This window comes from Hyposmocoma kahamanoa, unplaced genomic scaffold (assembly GCF_003589595.1).
Source record: "Hyposmocoma kahamanoa isolate Upper Pololo Valley unplaced genomic scaffold, ASM358959v1 192, whole genome shotgun sequence".
NCBI classification, from domain to species: domain Eukaryota; kingdom Metazoa; phylum Arthropoda; class Insecta; order Lepidoptera; family Cosmopterigidae; genus Hyposmocoma; species Hyposmocoma kahamanoa.
The window spans coordinates 1,410,943-1,430,162 of NW_020653719.1; the positions used below are offsets into that span (position 1 = coordinate 1,410,943).

The 19,220-nt window shown below is 37.3% G+C and overlaps 1 protein-coding gene across 1 annotated transcript in view; it reads right to left on the reverse strand.

Moving 5' to 3' along the window:
• Nucleotides 1–311: 311 nt before the first annotated feature.
• The window catches only part of LOC113226523 (Down syndrome cell adhesion molecule-like protein Dscam2), a 104,714-nt gene continuing 85,805 nt past the window's right edge, over nt 312–19,220 (reverse strand). The window contains exons 9-30 of the mRNA XM_026459171.1: nt 18,416–18,566; nt 18,181–18,345; nt 17,937–18,072; nt 17,742–17,861; nt 17,453–17,617; nt 17,226–17,370; nt 17,006–17,154; nt 16,708–16,915; nt 16,418–16,613; nt 16,158–16,324; nt 15,996–16,078; nt 15,780–15,917; nt 15,336–15,539; nt 10,197–10,326; nt 9,937–10,121; nt 9,673–9,852; nt 9,410–9,598; nt 8,165–8,392; nt 6,745–6,959; nt 6,474–6,588; nt 6,044–6,215; nt 312–582 (exon numbers count right to left, since the gene is read on the reverse strand). Coding sequence (XP_026314956.1) covers nt 357–582; nt 6,044–6,215; nt 6,474–6,588; nt 6,745–6,959; nt 8,165–8,392; nt 9,410–9,598; nt 9,673–9,852; nt 9,937–10,121; nt 10,197–10,326; nt 15,336–15,539; nt 15,780–15,917; nt 15,996–16,078; nt 16,158–16,324; nt 16,418–16,613; nt 16,708–16,915; nt 17,006–17,154; nt 17,226–17,370; nt 17,453–17,617; nt 17,742–17,861; nt 17,937–18,072; nt 18,181–18,345; nt 18,416–18,566 — 3,667 coding nt within the window. The 3' untranslated portion in view covers nt 312–356. The remainder of the gene's footprint in view (nt 583–6,043; nt 6,216–6,473; nt 6,589–6,744; nt 6,960–8,164; nt 8,393–9,409; nt 9,599–9,672; nt 9,853–9,936; nt 10,122–10,196; nt 10,327–15,335; nt 15,540–15,779; nt 15,918–15,995; nt 16,079–16,157; nt 16,325–16,417; nt 16,614–16,707; nt 16,916–17,005; nt 17,155–17,225; nt 17,371–17,452; nt 17,618–17,741; nt 17,862–17,936; nt 18,073–18,180; nt 18,346–18,415; nt 18,567–19,220) is intronic.

A 19,220-nucleotide genomic window follows, 5' to 3' on the forward strand; every position in this document is an offset into this window, starting at 1 on the left:
ATATTACACCTCTAAATATGGCAAACTAGGGGATGATCCGTTTTCACGCACTTTCTGATAACCGATTTTAATAAAACTTGGCAAATGGTTGTAACTCCACGAACTTTTGAGGTCGGTTTTTTAGAACTCTGTACTGACATTATTTTATGTCACATAACTAGTAGACGTGCCATCGAATTGATGAGCAGAATACCAAAAATTACAATGGGAGTTCAATAGTAACTCTTTGGCTAGTCATTAACAAGTCACTACTCTTAACTTTTAGCAGAATACCAAACGTACAAAATTGTGGCACTGATATTATCAACACACAACTGAGATGATTTAAAATTAGCAGACTTAGGGCCCTGATCACACTACATAATGCACGTATGCAGCTCACAAGCCTTTCGCAAACTTGTGCACATCCTTACTATTTTAATACTCTTACCAGATGCGGGTGACAGTTTCTCGTGCTTATAATCGTGCTGGCAGTTGCGTATGTTTTGCTGTTCAGGGCACACTGACTTGTCGGTGCTGACCACAGAATGGCTGCAACGTCTAGTGTCTTCCTCTATTTGCGCTCCGCATGGCCAAAGGGTGCTATAGAAAAAGGACAAGGCAAAATTTAGATAGAACACAATGATATTAAAACATATTAAAACGATAAAATTATAGGACTGGTGTTGTCTCAAAACTTGAATTTCTATGTTTTATTGATTAAAAAGACTATAAAAACGTCAGTGTAACTGGGATATGGGCGAAAATGACCTTCGTTTGAAAGCCATTTTGTACAAAAAGTTCTCGCATGACTCTTAAAGTTAGATTTTTTTAGATATAAATTGTTTTTTTATCTCATAGAAAGCTTTGTGATAAACAGAAGGTTAACCCGGCGGCGCGGCGCCAATGACGTTGGGTCATGTTGACCCGAGGCGAATTTCAACGAGCATATTTTTACTTTAGGCCGATCGCACGATAAATAATCAAAATAAAAAAATAATAAATAGTCATCGCTGGCGTGGTGTTTTTGTGACTGACATTTATTGGTGTATTTAGAGTTTGTTGTTAGACATAATATATCCATCCAATGTGTCCACCGAAAAATGATAAGATGACATCTTATACATGTAATATATGCCAGATTTACATATGCCCGGATTCCGTACTGCTATAATTGCAGCAGTTCCCTGTCTCTGATTGAGGAAGTAGAATACTCATTTGTCGTAATAAGTTTGAGTAGTTTGAGTTTCTAGAGTAACTTTTAGTATATTAAAGCATTAGTTCCTATTATTATTCAGAATGCCAAACATAAAAGATATATCAAAGTTATGTTATCAGAATGGACTTTACATGTGTTATTGAGAATACCAATAAAACATTCATTTAATTTTGTACAATATATTGGTATTATTTTTATTTTACTGTATGTCCCAAAAATCCTTTTTTAATATGTATTTATTAAAATTTAGACAAATACTTTAATTTCTGAAAATTTATAGATGAAATTCGGGTCGCGATGACCTGGTGTCAATGTAATTATTTTCACATCATTTGCACCGTGAAAATTTTTTAAGCTATAACAAATTGATCTACTTATCTAATTTTAGTGGCCAATTAATGCTCATATTAGGTTCTTGAAGCACATACTGAATCTCGTATGTGACTTCTATGTAATTTATGAAATTTACACGTCTTCAATTCTACAATGAATTGCGCGCACGACGACCTAGGCCACACAACGCAAGTGCACCGCGAGATTATGCGAATGCGTGCGTAAGTACACGGCGCGCGGCGGGTGTTCACAGATAGAAGCGGCACTGCTACGTGTCAAGTAAGTTACCATACTTGTCTTATTATACTATGCAATAAGCGTGTAAACAGCAGTTATTAAATAACTTTTTAATGGTGTACCGGATTCTGAGGGAGAAATTATTTTCACTTGTAAATCGACTGGCTCGGAATTGGGACGTATGTCACTTTTGCAATTTCGAACCGTCTACCGTTTTGTTTTTGCTTCGAAAGCATTCATTTTCATTTTCCGGCCAATCTCGATAGCGGGCGAGGTCAGTTCGATATAAAGCGCTCGTTTATTTTGCTTAGGTGTTCCGGTTCGTAATAACAGTTATGCTTCTATTTATAACGAGTGTAAAGGAATAGGCGCTTTTAGAAATTGAATAAGCAATTTACGCAAAAAAAGTACCTGCTAATGAAACCAGATTTGTCCCGTATATTCTAAGCGGAAATTACGCGGTTGATTATGGTTATAAGCATTTTAAATACGATTTTAAATATTAATATTACGCTGGCGTGGATTTCTGGAAACAATCTCCTGTCCGTAATTTACTAGATTTTTTTCTTTAGCTAATTGATTATTAATTGATGATTATCGGAACAATTTCGGCAATTTTGATTACACATAGTCACGCTCTAAAATATCCAAACTGTCACGATTTTTAGTAGTAGTAGCAGAGCTCTTTGTGAAAGAGTTCGTCCAGATACGCATTGTGCCACCTCACCTACTTCTATGTGAGCATCACTGTGTTTCGGTTTTGAAGAGTAAGGGTGTTGGTGAAATTACACGTACATGGTTCTTTTCAACTTAAGTTAAGCGGGCGGAGCGTCAGTGTCCCTCAGATCTTTGCAATTTAAAACTCTAAGTGGCACTGCAATTGTTATGGATAGGCGTGTCGCTTCCCAACACGCGTACGACTTGTTCGTTCTATCATTTGTAACTTAACACATTCGCGTGAGGCACATACTATGACGCCTTAAACATTTGTAAGTGATGTAGAACAACGTACTGTTACATCGTTTAGTTTCTTTTATTTCATGGAAGAACGTAATAGAACGCTATTAGGCTATACAAAATCTTTATAGTGACGTCATTGCTCTACAACAGTCCCAATATTGAATCTCTAGCGACACAGTACCGAAATTTCACAGGGTAAGTAAGCACTACTCACACATACCAATGATTATATGGATACACGCGCTACGAAAGGCAGGCTTCTTTTGTATGCGACGTTTATTGACGTCAGTATCGCTATTTCGATGCCTTACTTTCTCAAACTCGTATCTTATAAAGAGTGTATTCAGGAGATGGCAAAACTTTCTATTTTTAAAATTTTTATCAAGGGGGTTAATTAGGATGCATAAATTTAAGAATAGGTAAAAGCCAGTGTGTGAATATGAAGGAAATGTGATGTGAAATCAGCCTGCAAAATTTGAATACACAATCCATGTTTAGCATTTCAGTAACTTTGTGCTTTGAGATACGAGTTTGAGAAAAGAAGGCGACGATTTGTTCCATTTATTTAATAGCCTGTAGTATAAACGTTTATAACGTTTGCATTAATGTATGAGAAAAATATTTGCCACAGCGCATCAATCGGCAAAAGCACGAAGCTCGCGCGAATTAGATAACAATTACGATGTTAAAATTGAAATGTGTACTTCAGATAGTTTATGTACATCTACGAGCAGCTGTAACTTAGCGTTTATAAGAATATACATGGATATCTATATTATACACTTTTATTCAATGGTCAACAGCAGCAAGTCACGCAAAGTCACGGTAACTGGACGGAATTGCATTGCTTTAATAATTTTCCTCTACACTCACGATTTTTGGATTAAGCTGAGTGGGATCTAACGCAATTCGCTGGAATCCGAACTGTGTGTTTTATTTCTGCAATTTCTACTCGAGAGAATAACCCGCTTATACATACTCGTTACATAAGTTAAAATCTTATTACAGGTTTTCTCTCGATAATTTGTTATATTTTCGAGGAAAATATTTTATGTAATATCGTTATTAATGATATAATTACTATACGATTTTTTTATATTAAGTAGCATACAGCCCGCCTGATCGAAAGCGGTCACCGTCGCCTATGAACGCTTGCAACACCAGAGGCGTCACGGGCGCGTTGCAAACTCTTCTTCAAAAGCGGTTTGAGAAGAGTCCTATCCATCTCAAACCGCTTTTGAAGGATTTCATGGTGTATTACTTTTTCATGCTGTATTTCATTGCTGTATGTAACCCCGACAGGGAACTCCCATTCCACAACCTAATTATTATATGTGGGAGGAAGCTCCTCTGAAAACGAGATTGACTCGGTTCCAAAGTGTAGGGATGGACTGGATGCCGGTGGCGAGCGGTGCAGTGATAGACTGTTGCTGTTGGCATCATGTCAAACAGTTCTTCAGAACATTGAATAGAAGGTACCACCCCTCTCCTCTCCTGACTGACTCTTGTATATGATTAAACTTAAACAAACCAGTGTTACTTTTATATAAGTGTCTTTATTAATTGTGTTATATTCGTACTTACCAAAAAAGCCTTGGTAGCCTAATAGGTTGACCTACCACCTTTCCAGCAAAGGTCGCGGGTTAACATCCGGGATCGTACGTCCAGTTTTTCGAAATTTATGTGTGAAAATTAATTCGAAATTCACCATGAGTGTCTCAAGAAGAAAAAGTTGAAGAAGGTTCTCGGTCCTCGAAAACCGTGTGAAATTCCCAACTCGCATTGGGGCAGAGTAGCAGACAAGGCCTAAACCCTCACCAGGGAGGAGACTCATGTCCAGCAGTGGAACGTATAAATGGGTTGATTATGATTCGTATTTAGTACCATTTATTGCGCTATCAATTATGTATTATCTTTTTTGTCATATAACCCGGAGGTTACCTGGGGAAAAGAATGCTATTTAGCAATATCTGCTTGTATCTGTTACTTATATATTAAAGTATATTTGTATTGTATTGTTTTGTGCTCATTACAGGACAAAAAAAGTTTAATTTCCAATGTGTGGCAACCGAAAAAACCTAAGGTTCAATTTTCATGCGAATTTTTGTAACGAAATTGCACATAGTATAATGAAACATATGTCAATTGTGTAACGTACAAATTGGATATTAAATGGTAGCAGCGGGAATGTCCGAGATAGCACGACAATGCTCCAGAAGACGCGGGACCCGTTTTTAGGCTCGTATTTGAACATTACACAAATGACTTGGGCTATGGTTTCAAAAAAATAGCTTCCATTCTATTCTGTAGTAAAGTGAATTAAGTAGAACACGTTGCAGAATACATTTTCGATTTAGCGTAGCTCGTGTGGGTGCAGCGCGTAGCTAGGAGCGAGTGCAACGCGTAGAGCGTAGCACGCGTGACGTGTTGTTATGGTGACGTCACCAAACCTGACGCGGGATAGCACCATTTCATCGCTTGCCGCAGTCTAGCGTTAGTTGTGCAATACGCAACGGACGGTGAGTGTGCCGCTCCGCGACAGCTCCGGTCTGAATAATAGGCAGGGCGCTGTATACGCACCTGGGGCAATCCACCCAAGGCGCTAGCCTTTTGGGTATCGGATGAAGTGTGATTAAACGGGCTGATCTGGGATCAGGACCTGACTGATAAGGTCTTTGTACAGGCTTGTTTGCACAAGTTATGCTGCCCTTCTCGTATATCCAAGAGGTTTATAAGGAGGAGCACTATAAAAAAAAACTAATGTAGAAAGATATGGGATTATTCGTTCGCCGTTCGGTGCCACTAATCACAACCGGTCCATCTCATGCTACAGAGGTACAGAGTTCGAGTCTCGAATCAATCCGACACTACACGAAATATTTAGCTCGATAAAAATTGTTTTTCCTCTTACTTGGGCCGCCCACTGGGATGAAACAGCAGGTATGAAACCGTAAGAGAGACAACTTACAATTTAACACTGTAACCAATCATGAATACACATACGGCGATATGAAGTGTAGTGTTGAAGTGAAGTGTCAGTGGTGCAGACCTGTACCTAGAATGGAATTCGCAACCCGCGTCTAGTCAGAGAACCGTTCTCTCAAATAATAATAATCTTACAACCACGCCAAATACCTGGTCTCAAACTAGGGAATTCTCTATACTATGAATATCAGAGAAACGGTATTCACTCCGGAGTTCTGTGAACACCGAAACTAGAACCAATTTAGAAATATTCATTTCTTAAACTGTTCCTACCGGAAATTAAAAAAAAAAGCAAATTGTGGAACGTGAAACATGTTAGTGTAGATTTACCTTCTCCTAGCTAGTAGTACTAACACCAAAGCTGCAACAGCCAAGATAGCCAATGCTGCAAACGCCAGTGACACAGCCCCGAGCACCCGTTCTGCGTCAGCGGCCACTGTACCCCCTGCTGTGACCACGGGTACGCCCTCAGATTGGAAGGTCATTGGTCGGCGGAGACGTTCTATGTGGAGCAGGAAGATTTATAAAGTTTAAAATAGCATATAATAAATTAAATTGTAACAATTTTCTTTCTCTTCAGATTGAGTTATACTTTATACATATATTTGTGCAAGTATTTTTACGCAAAATGGGCTATACAATGTCGACTCGCGGAAACTAACTAATTACAGCGTACCATACCAGTGTATTATACAAAAAAGTAAAAAAAAAAGACATTAACTACAAACTAGGATGAGAATACAGAGATACTTTTCCTAACCTCCAGAGTGTGTGGTTGTGGCTGCATAAATAATTGCCTGATGTCTCGATGAGTCAGTAGCAGTCCATAGTCGAAGACCGTACCACGCGCCAGCTGTTAGACCGCCGATCACCACCTGTGTTGACGTTTCATTGCTTACTTTGATTATGAAAATTGTACTGTATTTCCCCATTCACAAATTTGGCTATAAACTTCAAAATCGTTATTTAAAAACTGAACCAGCACTGACGGGGGTAGCTAATGTAAAATAAGGTTTAAGGTATGTGGGTACCTCACGTTGATGATGCAAAGAAGTTAAATCAGCGTCTCTCCACGACGCAGCACCTCCAGTATCAACTCGACGCCATTGCACTCTCATAAGACGAGCGCCGCACCGAACTGCTCGGCGAGCATCTACCGCTAGAGCACTGCTGTTACTCCACACAGCCGCTTCAGCGCCTTCTTCGCGGCCTTCTTCTGAATCCCCTCCACCTTCCCACACTAGCACTAACGTCCAAGAAGATTATAGAAATAGAAATAGAAATAGAAATAGAAACCATTCATTGTAACGCTACATTATAGAAAAAACACAAAATCAAAGACTAATATAACTAGAACAGAAATAACACAAAGAACAGCGTAAAAACATTTCAACAACAAGTTACATAATACTATACCGACATGTGTGCGGCTGTGGCGTGTACAAAAGGATCCCATTCAGCTAAAGTCACAACCAAGGCTAGATTGTGACGCTGGTTTTCAATGGGCCCTAGCCGAGTGAGTGAGAGTGACGGACGTATACGTCCCGAAACAGAAAATAAAATAAAATAAACTATGTAAATACTTATATCATGAGTGTGTATAGTGTGTACTCTTATATCGAATAAATGCTTACATAATCTTTGCAATATATACATACAGGTACAAGAGTGTGTAGTGTGAAAACAAATTAATAAAATATTTAATACATATTTAAATACATTACTTCAAATATATTAAACAAGTTTATCTATTTTCGTAAACTAAAAGTTCTTTGACTTCAACATTAAACAACTATTGTTCTTACGCAGTTACTATTTCGAATAATGCTATGTGAATTAACATGTGTAAATGTTTATGATTATTAAGTTAAATAAAAATATACAATTCAAATGACGTATCACTGTTATAAATATCATTCCTTTATCATATTTTATTAGAAGTAATTATATTGACTCTAAAAAAAATAAAAATAAAAGATATAGGAGCGCAAGATCCGCCGTATTTGACACTAGTAATAAGATGTTGTGAACTTGTGATCAAGCAGGAAATATTAACATAGATGTTTTTATTGTGCTTTGAAGTGTAATTTACTAATTTATTAACAAAACTACTAGTCATAACCTGTTTTGTTCATGAATCTATTAGCTGCACGGGCGCTGAACGAGTTACGGGAGAAGCGCGGGGAGGGGTCCCTAGCTAACACAATATAACAAGACGCGACCACAAATTAGAAATATATAGTAGGACGCGACTCGCTCATTTGAAGGCCTAATCTAATTATATATATAAGTAATAGTTACTTATTTCTTTCAGTAATATCAATAATCTAATTACAAGGCCGACAGTGGAAGTTCCATTGATCGAATTCTATACTTTAGAATACATATAATCTATTGCGGGATGTCTAAATATTACGCCATCTACTGAACGGTTCAACAGTTTAATGTTACCTGGTGGTTTCGTCCTAATGAGCAAAGGTACAGATGACGGAGATGGTCCAGCTCTTGAATGAGCTACCGCTCTCACAGAGTACGTTGCTCCACATGACAAAGCTCTTAATATCACGCTTGCTGCTTCGCCACCTGCTTCCAATCTACGTTCTTCGTCCACTCGAGAAGGACCAAGTTCAATCCCCTCACCAGTATCGTCGCGGATGCGGACCCACCGGATTGTGTAACCTTATAATAAACAAAAGTAAGAATCTGAGTATTAAAGACTAGGTAGTAAATAATATAATATATCTAATATACTATATAATATAATATATAAGATAATGCAAGGGTCAGTGGAGAAGAAATCCAGTCTTGTCGAGAGCCCATGGTTAGTCGTTCGAATTTGACACTTAAGGCAGTTTCCGATTGGGGCAATGCCAATTTTGTCAAATTTAATGTTACCAAAACGCAGGCGTGTCTTTTCGTCACTAAACGGAGTCCCTTTCACCTGACTCTGACTTTTCGTGATATATCCATACCGATAGCCGACCGTCTTCACCTACTTGAAATGGACCTGTCGTCCAATCTGAACTTCGGCAGTTACATTGAATCCATGGCCAAAAATGGAGCCAAGAAACTTGGCATCCTTTTCAAGGTGAGACGCTACTTCTCTGTCCTGGACAATAGCTTCAGCTGTACCAAGCACTAGTCCGCATTTATGGGATGGCTCTGCTAAATATCAACTGGCCACCTTGGATTCAATAGACAAAAAAGCGTGCTAAGAGGCTTATAGGTGACTCGGAACTAGTAGAGGCGAAGCTGCAGAGCCTTGAACACCGACGTAGAGTTGCCAGCTTATCGGTATTCTACAGAATATATCACGGATAGTGTGCGATGGAATTCCATAATTTAATTCCGCCTTCCCCTTTCCATCATCCGGAGACTAGACGTGGGCGGGGGTTCCACCCCTATGTTGTGGATATTCTCCGGATTCGCACGAAGCGTTTCGCTTTCACATTTGTATGGCGAGCGGCTATGGAGTGTAATTCCCTACTTGCAAACTTATTCCCCGAACGCTATAACTTGGACCTTTTCAAGGCGAGAGTGAATATGCATTATTTAGGTGTGCATGCTACATCCTCGACCTCATCGTCACCTTCCATCAGATTAGATGGAGGTCAAATGCGCACTTATTTTTATTAAAAAAAAAAATTTGATGAAAAATTCAAAGCTCAGTCATTGTAAATGTGATATGATACTTGCCATGTGGAGGTGCGGCGGGATGATGCGTCGTTCGCCAAACAAGACGGGCTTCTTTATGGGACGCATGGTCTAAATTTAAAGTCGGAGCGGATGGTGGACTTGCGCATTCTACACGATACGTAACTTCTTCAGAGCCGAATGCATTGCGAGCAGAGCACGTGTAATTGCCACTTGTTGCTGCATCCACTTCTGTTCAATCACAAAATAAAAAGATTATCATCTGTGATAAAATGTGGAACAGCAATATTCACATTGGAAATTACCATGTATGGCTAAATGTCCATAAGTAGTAAGATGTGTACGAGGGTCGTGCGTGACTGGTCGATCTTCTCTCAACCATCTTGCTCTTGGTACTGGTTCACCTCTCCAGGCACAGGCCAAACGAAGCGAATGTCCACATTGTACTCGTGCCCATACTCCGAATGAGAGAAGTTTTGCTCCAGCTATAGAAACAGAAATATACAGAATGCAACTTACGTAGTTTTCAAGAATAGTGAAAGTTTAATCTGATCATTAGAACTGTTTACCCCTCGAAGTAGTAGTAGCAGGTAATGGAGCCGATGGTTCACCTTCTCCAGCAACAGAGTGAGCGGCTACCCACGCTTCATAAGTAGCTCCTTCAGCTAAAGACCTTAGCTCTGTTGAACCTCCAAGGCCAACTAAGGGGTCAATTTCCTCAGCTTGTACTGTTGTCGTTTGTGGTGGCCTTTCTCTAAAAATTAGAAACTATATGACCATTGCTTAGTCCGAGAATAAAGTAACTAACCAAACGGACATTAATTCTTACCTGCCAAGTTCGCGGTAGAAAACGGTGTAATATAAAATTGGTCCGTTGGGTCGACTTGGTGGTAGCCAACTCACAGCTAAAGATGTCACTGATGTTGCAACCACTTTTACCGCTGCCGGTGCTCCGGGTGCTGGAAGAAATAAAATTTCATAAGATTATTTTGAGAGTAGCAATTGTACAACTATGTAGCAACATTAGTAGAAATAAGAAAAGGTAATTTTGTTTTTGACATGGTATCATTCTGTTCCTGTCCTGTGAGTAAAGTGAAATAAAGAAAAGTGATTACTTTTAAATTTGTATTTTATTATGGGGAAATACATCAAAATAAATAACAGTGGTAGCAGACCGTAGTTTTGAGGTTAGTGGTCTACAGCAGCAAATCATACAGTTTGGACTGTGAGGCGGTTTAGTATTTGTTGCATCGTGGCGAGTTTCATACTATGAATAATGGCGGAATACAAATATAACATAAAACAATTTGATGGCTGTGGATTTTCAACGTGGTTGTTCAGATTGAAAAGTATATTGAGAGATAATGAATGTGTAGAAGCCGTAACATTGGCATCATTCGCCAGCAAAGACTCAAAAAGTTAGAAGCGAGGGCTCAGAGCATTGTGGTTATTAGCGTTGCTGAAACGCATTTGAAATATATTAAAATTGAAAATACAGCATATCTAATGGTGAAAAACTTAGAAAACAACTTTGTCAAGAAAAGTACACAAGGAAAATTATTTTTAAGAAGATAATTGAGTGAGATGAAATACAATGATAAAATACCCATGATTAAATTGATAAATTAGGTGGAGGAAACATTCACGGAATTAAGAGACGCGGGTTCTATACTCTCAGAAGAAGAAAAAGTTAATTATTTATTGTTATCAATGCCAAAATCCTACGAGATAGACCTCTACCTACGTTGTTACCTAACAACTTTGGAAACGGTTCAAAACTTAGAGCTTGATTTTGCAAAGGAGCGTTTACTAGGAGAGGAGGAAAAGAGAAACAAGATGGTAAAGAAAGAGGAATATGTGGATACTGCATTTCTGTGCTATAATTGTGGCCTCTCGGGATATAAAAAATTTCAATGTAGAAGACAGTATGTAAATCAAGGATAAGGACAAAGAAATGCAGATCAAAGACAGAGTAACTTTCAAGACAGAGCATCAGGAAATTCATACAACACAGGCCGAGGATATTCAAGAGGATCTAAAAGAGGACAAGGACGTGCTAGAGGATTCCACGTTGTACGAGGTAACACTAGAGGATATCAAGAAGAACAAAATAGAAGAGGATATGATGGTCAGGGACAGTCTTATAGTGCGGCAATATAGGATATGGTGGAGTGGCATTTAATGTAGACACACAAAGTGCATACAGTGTAAATAGTAAATTTACAGAATTTATAATTGACTCGGGGTATTCCGATCATTTAACGAATAACAAAGACTTATTTGTCACCTATATTGAACTGAAACATTCAAAGGTACTAGCGGCAGCAAAAAATGGTATATCATTGCAGGCTGTAGGTATTAGTAATATTGAAATGCAACGTTTTATTGGCAAAAGACCAGTTAACTGTATAATAAAAAATGTGTACTAACATAGTGAACCTGAACTTAGGAAAAATTTATATTTGTGTCTAGATGGAAGCAGCTAATATGGAAGTAATTTTTCACAAGGGTAAGGTTAGAATATATAAACATTCCGCATTAGTAATGATTGGCGACCAAGAAAATGGCTTATACAAAATTTATATGAAAATCAGAATGTGGTAATTGTTTTTTAACTTCAGATAATGTTAAGTTGTGGCACAAAAGGTTTGGTCATTTGGGCATGGATAATTTAAATATGTTATGTAAATAGGACATGGTAAATGGTTTAAATGATTTAAAAAATGTGACTATGAAACATACATTATTTGAAACATGCATTTTAGGGAAAATGACACGTCAACCTTAATAGAACAGGAACTAGAGCAACTAGACGACTCGAACTAGTACATACGGATGTGTGTGGACCAAGCACTCCAGTCAGTAGGGAAGGCTATAAATACTTTGTAATATTTATAGTCGATTACACTCATTTTGTCATGGTATATCTATTAAAACAGAAATCAGAGGTATTCGAAAAATTTAAAGAGTTCCATCAATATTCAACCAAACATTTTAATTGTCAATAGTTAAAATTGGGTTCTGATAATGGGAGAGAATATATAACTAGGGAATTCCACGATTTTTGTAGAAAGTTTGGAATACAGATTCAGTATACAGTTCCTTATAATCCGGAGATGAATGGTGTAGCAGAAAGAATGAATCGAACATTAGTAGAGAAGACCAGGTCGGTTTTATTAGTTTAAAAATTAAATAAAGACTTTTGAGCGGATGCTGTTTTATGGTCTGCATATGTTATAAATAGAAACCCTACAGTTGGCAAAGAAGTTACTCCGAGTGAACTTTGGTATGGTACGAAACCAAATGTGTCAAATATACGTGTTTTTGGTAGTACAGCTTACAATCACGTACCAAAGAAATTAAGACAGAAACTTGATAACACTGGGAAACAGATGTTAATAATAGGATATGCAAGTACAGGCTACATACTGTACAATGAGGAGACAGGAAAAGTAGAAATAGGAAGAAATGTAATATTCGATGAAAGGGAGAAAGACGAAACTATATACTTACCAAGTAGTGACTTAACTAAGAAGGGATTACCAGAATTGGATTTATCCGGATATGAGCCATCGGAAAAGAATTTGCCCGAATATGACTTACCTGTACAGGAACAACCTAGAAAAGAAAGAGAAGAAGAGAGAAAGGGAAAATAAAATTACGGAAGAAAAGGAAAGGATAAAGAACAAGGAAAACAAAAGGAAAATTATATGAGAAAAAGTACTACAAAAGAGAAGATAAGTATGAAACAGGAAGAGTTATCAAGAACAGGAAGAAAGATTCAGAAACCAAAATGGCAAAAGGATTATGATGTGGACATGGACACAGATGAAGAAAATGATGTGTTATATAGTTTACTTACATGGGGAGAAAATGTGCCTGAAACATATGAAGAGATTTTAGAAAGAAAAAATAAGAATAGTTGGCTAAAAGCAATTGCAGAGGAGATTGATGTATTGAAGGAGAGCGAAACATGGATAGAAGTACCAAAACAAGAAAATGTAAAACTACTGCACAGCAAATGGGTATTTACAAAGAAAGGTACCGCAAAAAGAGAAATATATCACGCACGATTAGTAGTACGTGCGTGGATTTCAACAAAGGGATTTAATAGAATATGTTTATTCACCGGTTTTAAAGTTACAAACTTTAAGAATATTACAGCTCAAGAAAATTACGACATTCATCAAGTGGACCTGAAGACCGGAGCATTTCTGTATGGTCGAATAGATGAAGATGTTTATTTGAAACCCCCAAAAGGAGTGAAAGTAAAAGATGGATATGTTCTTAAACTAAAGAAGTCACTGTATAGCTTAAAGTAAAAAAAATCACCAAAATATTGGAATGAACACTTTAATGAAACTATGACTAAATACGGTTTCAAAAGATCACTTAATAACTATTGTTTATATTCAAAGGGTAAAACATATATACTATTCGTAGATGATTTATTATTTTTTGGAAAACACGTAAAACAGATAAATTCTATAAAAACTTATTTGTCAGGAAAATACAGAATGAAAGATATGACTAGTGAAAGGTTAAATTACTTGGGAATTTCAATTACAAAGAAAGATGGGGAAATTTATATCAATCAAAGTACTTATTTGCAGAGTGTATTAGATAAATGGGGAATGTCTGACTGTGAGGGGTGTTCAACCCCTATGGATGTAAATTTCAAAATGGATGATAATTGTGAAGTTGATATGAGCTATGAACATAAATGTAGGTCTTTAATTGGTTCATTAATGTACGCCACGATAGTGTCGAGGCCTGATCTCGCTATACCTATATATTTCTTAAGTAGATTTCAAAATAAACCAAATAAAATTTTGTGGCGAGCACTGAAACGAGTATTGCGGTTGTAAAAGAAACTATTGATTATACTTTAATTTGTTACATCCTAAATGTAACAGTTTGATAGGATATGCAGATGCGGACTTTGCAAGAGATAATGACAGAAGGTCAACATCAGCATATTTATTCAAATGATTGAATAACGCTATTATCTGGAAATCAAAGAAACAACATTGTGTTTCAGTCAGTACCACTGAGGCTGAATTTATTTCATTGTGTGAAGCAGTAGCTCTGTTTGTTGAGTATGAAAATTGTTATTAGATTTAGATCTAGATATTGGTTGTGTAACTATGTATGAAGATAATCAGAGCACTATAAAAGCTGTACCTAACTATGACAAGGGAAGATTAAAACACATAGATATTAAATATCACTTCATAAGAGAGAAAGTAGAACAAAATTTAGTACATGTAGTATACATAAACACTCAAAACCAATTAGCAGATATGTTAACAAAACCTTTAAATAGCAATAAGTTACATTTGTTTAATAATAATATTGAATTGTTGGAATTAAAATGTTAGTCCCTATACCTAGTATGAAAAGTAAAATAAAATAAAAGGTAAGGTTATATTAGTTATTATAGCAATTAAGCTATAGGTGAGAATTATATATTATATAATTAATAATTGTTTTTAGAGTAAAAGTAATAAAATTAAATTTGTAAAATTTCTTGAGACCTAAATTGTAAAATTGAAGGAGAGTTTGAGAGTAGCAATTGTACAATTAGGTAGCAACATTAGTAGAAATAAAAAAAGGTAAGTTTGTTTTTGATGTGGTATCATTCTGTTCCTGTCCTGTGAGTAAAGTGAAATAAAGAAGTGTGATTAATTTTAAATTTGTGTTTTATCGTGGGGAAAGACATCAAAATAAATAACAGATTACTTTAAAAAAAGTAAAATGTTAAAGAGGTCGTAACTCCTAACCATCTCATTTAAAAGTCAATCTGAGGTTCAGACTGAAATGTCAAAAGCTCTGCGAATCCAAAACACAAAACGATATTGAATTTTAAATTTACAATTTTGGGAAGCGAAATTTGAGGAACAACGTATTCTTAGCGAATAGTATAATTCAAATTCAAGTATATGCTATAGTTGAATAATAAACTTACCATCCTGAAGCGTAGTGCAATGTATAGGATGCGCGGGCACACCGTCCCCTGCATCCGTATAAGCTAAAGCTTGTACAGTATAGTTGGTATGTGGTTTAAGAGCCAGCAGCAATGTCTCTACTCCAGCTACCCGCTTGACCTCAGCTCCCGCTCCTGCATTGGTCCCCCCACCACCCCGCACCTCCCATTCCAGCCAATCTGCCGCTGCCGACAGACAACTGCCATCACTCAGCTTGGAGTTAAAACGCGATATGAATTCTTTCTTGACATACATGCTTTCATTTTTCTGAATTTAAGTTAGAGCAACTTATGATTTAAGCAACAAAAACACTAAGTAGTTACTTATGAAATTTATTACACATTTCAAAATGTCAAGAATGAATACAGATATGTAAACACATCTGTGCCTATATCTACAGGCTTAAATTACTACGATTTACTCACTATGTTCCGGACGATACAAAAGTTTATAGCCTAGAAGAGCACCATGATGGGCATGAGCTGGAGGCGGCGACCATTCAACTTTTAGACTTTGAGGAGATACTGCTCTGCAACGAACTCCTCTTGGGCCTTCAGACGGCACTAATAATAATTTAACAAATACAATTATAGAAATTCTTTTTTTTGTTAGAACTCGGGTCTTGGCATGATTAAACTTACCACTTTCCTGAGTCAATGTGTTGATCGGGGCCGATGCAGGTCCAGCGCCAGCACTATTGAATGCTCTTACACTCACTGAATACCTAATAAATAATTTGTCAGGTGCATAAAAACAATATGGTTCTCAACAATAAACATGATTAAGTCGATATCTTCTGTTACCTGGTATAGTGTTCTAACTCTTCAATAGTATATTTATTGATTTGACCGCGAACGGTAGCAAACTCCATACCAACATTTGCTCCTCCTGCCAAAGATCCCTCCGCAGAAGGCCACCACCACACAGTATAACCTAACAGTTCACCATTCCATGTTGATGCTGGAGGCGGCTGAACATGGAGAAATTATATTAGTTTGTACTAAATTAAAACAATCCAGCCTCTCCCAAGTAAGTATACGCTATATTTTGATAAGCAACGTACCTGCCATGCCAATTCAATAGTAGAAGGTCTCGGTGCTGATGCACGAAGACTTAAAGGTGCCCTTGATGGGGGTTCATGCAAAGTCAATGCCAACAAAGCCCTAGTATGAGGCGATGCAAACTGTGCTGTAATTGTTCGCGCTCTCACTAAATAAGCCGTTGCTGGTTCTAGACCCGATATCGTTGCTCCTTCAGTCCTATAAAACACAATCATAATGAAGTGAATCTTAGAGACAGATATTTTCGTCTACACTACTAATTAGGTCAATGTTTAAAAACAGTTTTACTTACTCATATGAATCCAATGGGTGTGCAGACACAGATACGTTATGAGTCTCAGCGTCACGCCAAGAATCTGGATTATTTGAGTCATGTCGACGATATTGCACTACATAACCCAGCACTGGCGAGTTACCGTCATATGGCCGTCGCCACTGTAGGCGGACTGATCGAGATGTTGTTTCTAATACTCGAAAATTTGCTGGAGGCTCGGGTGGTTCTAATAAAAACGACGAAATTAAGAACCCCAAAAATAAACAGACTTTACGAGTTAGTTAACAAATAAGTATAGATAAGACAGTCTTTGTACCTTGTACACCCAAATGAACAAAATGATCAGAACGTCCATAGGGATTTGATGCTTGGCACTTATAAACTCCAGAATCTCTTCTCTCTGCTCTTTCTAAAACTAGTTCGCTCCTCAAACCTTCTGCACTTCTTGTCTCTGATATGCTCATTCTGGAAAATGTAACCCATGTCAAACAGCATTATAAAAGACATAACAATTTAATTGTCAAATGTGTACTCACCGATAATCAGAATTTGGTAACACTCTACCCTGATGACTCCAAGTCGTAGAAAGCGGAGTATCACCTCTTGCTACGCAAACGAGCTTTATAGTTTCCCCTAATTTTGCAGTCTTGTTCGTTGACGGTGTTTCAAATCTGGCAGGTTCTGTTGAAAAATGAAATACTTTCATCCACAACTCCTTCTATATCAAAAATACTCGTTGTTACATTGTTCTCTATCTGCTTACCATTCACATGGATAGTTAAAGTCTTCGATAAAGCGGGTGCAACGCCGTTATCAGCCCTACAACGATACTTTCCAGAATGTTCTGTTCTGGCACTTTCTAATCTCAGAGATCCATTATTTAGCACCACTGGATCGGACATACTTCCTAATGTTGTTTCTGTTGAACCTTCAAAAGAAACCATATACGTTTCTATTATTCGACAAGATATAGAAACTTTGAGTTTTCTGAAATTATTTTTTTAAACTTCATACTTACCTTGAGACAAAAAATATCAATTATAGCAATTTACCTGAATATTTGGTCCAATAGATTGTAGGAGGAGGATGTCCACGAGCTGCACAGGTTACAGTAAGAGATCCATTTAGTAACACAGCAGTATCCGTTGGCTCTACTTGCCAAAAAGGAGGAACTGAAAATTTCCACAATATTAAAAAAATGTTTAGCCGAGACTGCTAATACATGTAGTCATAACGTTCTCTCCCACCTTTAATGGCTAATTCAGCAGACGTGTTGGCTTTGCCAGCAGTGTTTGACACTACACAAGTGTAGATCCCACTATGACCTGCAGTTAAACTCTTAAAGAGCAGCATACTGTAAAATTCAGCTGTTCGTTCATCCACCTGTAAATTTAATACATTTATTTTATCAAATCCTACAGCTAACCTATTGAGTAGCAAAGAATTCGAAAGACACTCGACATAAATTCAATAAAGATAGACTCGACTTACCTGAAGAGCACTTGAAATAGGCATCTGATCCTTAAGCCATGAGAAATATACTGGCATGTCACCAGAAGTAACAGTGCATGTTATTTGAGCGCGGTCCCCAGATCTCAATCCTGGTGGGAAGACTATGGGAGATAAGACTGGTGGTGACACTACTGACACTTGAACCTGAAAACGTATGAAATGCTTGACTGTAAACTGATTTAAGGTTGTCATTTGCAAATTTTTCGAATATTACCTCTCTTCTTGCCAGTTCTCCTCCAGGTGTTAGAACAGAACATGTCCAAACACCTTTGTCCCTGTTCTTATCGACATTGGTGATGGTCAGTTGGCCATCTGACTGGTGATAACGAGGATCTGCGCCGGCACCACCTTCCCATTTTACAGATCTACATAAAAATATATAACAGTAATCATAATCAGCTACTTCAATATAGTAGTCTACCTAATTGGCTTTTTTTTTCAGAAATTCAAATTAAAAACATATGAGGCATACTTTAAGGTGATGTATTTGAACGCGACTAGATTTTATAAGGTGAGGAGTGGGTGGCCCATCGCGTCCCGCAATCTGCGCGCTTAGAAATAATGAAATAAGAACAATTGGAGAAAATTTGACACAGAATCGACGTTAGCAAGCGCCCGATGGCAACTGACGGGGCAGCGGGCGGTGCGGCGTGTCGTTAAGCCGCTGGGTAATTTTCAGGTTTTGGGATAAATGTGAATTTCATAACTAAGGCTTTAGTATAGTTAACCGAAATTTAGCAGGTTCTCTATAGTACTTAAAGAAATATTTCTCCATATAAAAATTATGTACATTTGTAATTTTGTTTTGCTTGACTTCGTTGTATTTAGAAAAGCAGCAGTTATACTACTTTATTTTATATTAATTATTGTTGTTTGCGTTAGTGACAATCATTATTATCCCTTGACATTGTATTTTTAATTGTAATATTGTGATATTGATAATATGAAATAAATTAATCTATTCTATTCTATAAAGTTAGATATTTATTGTTAAATAATTTTTGAACTTTTATTTTAGC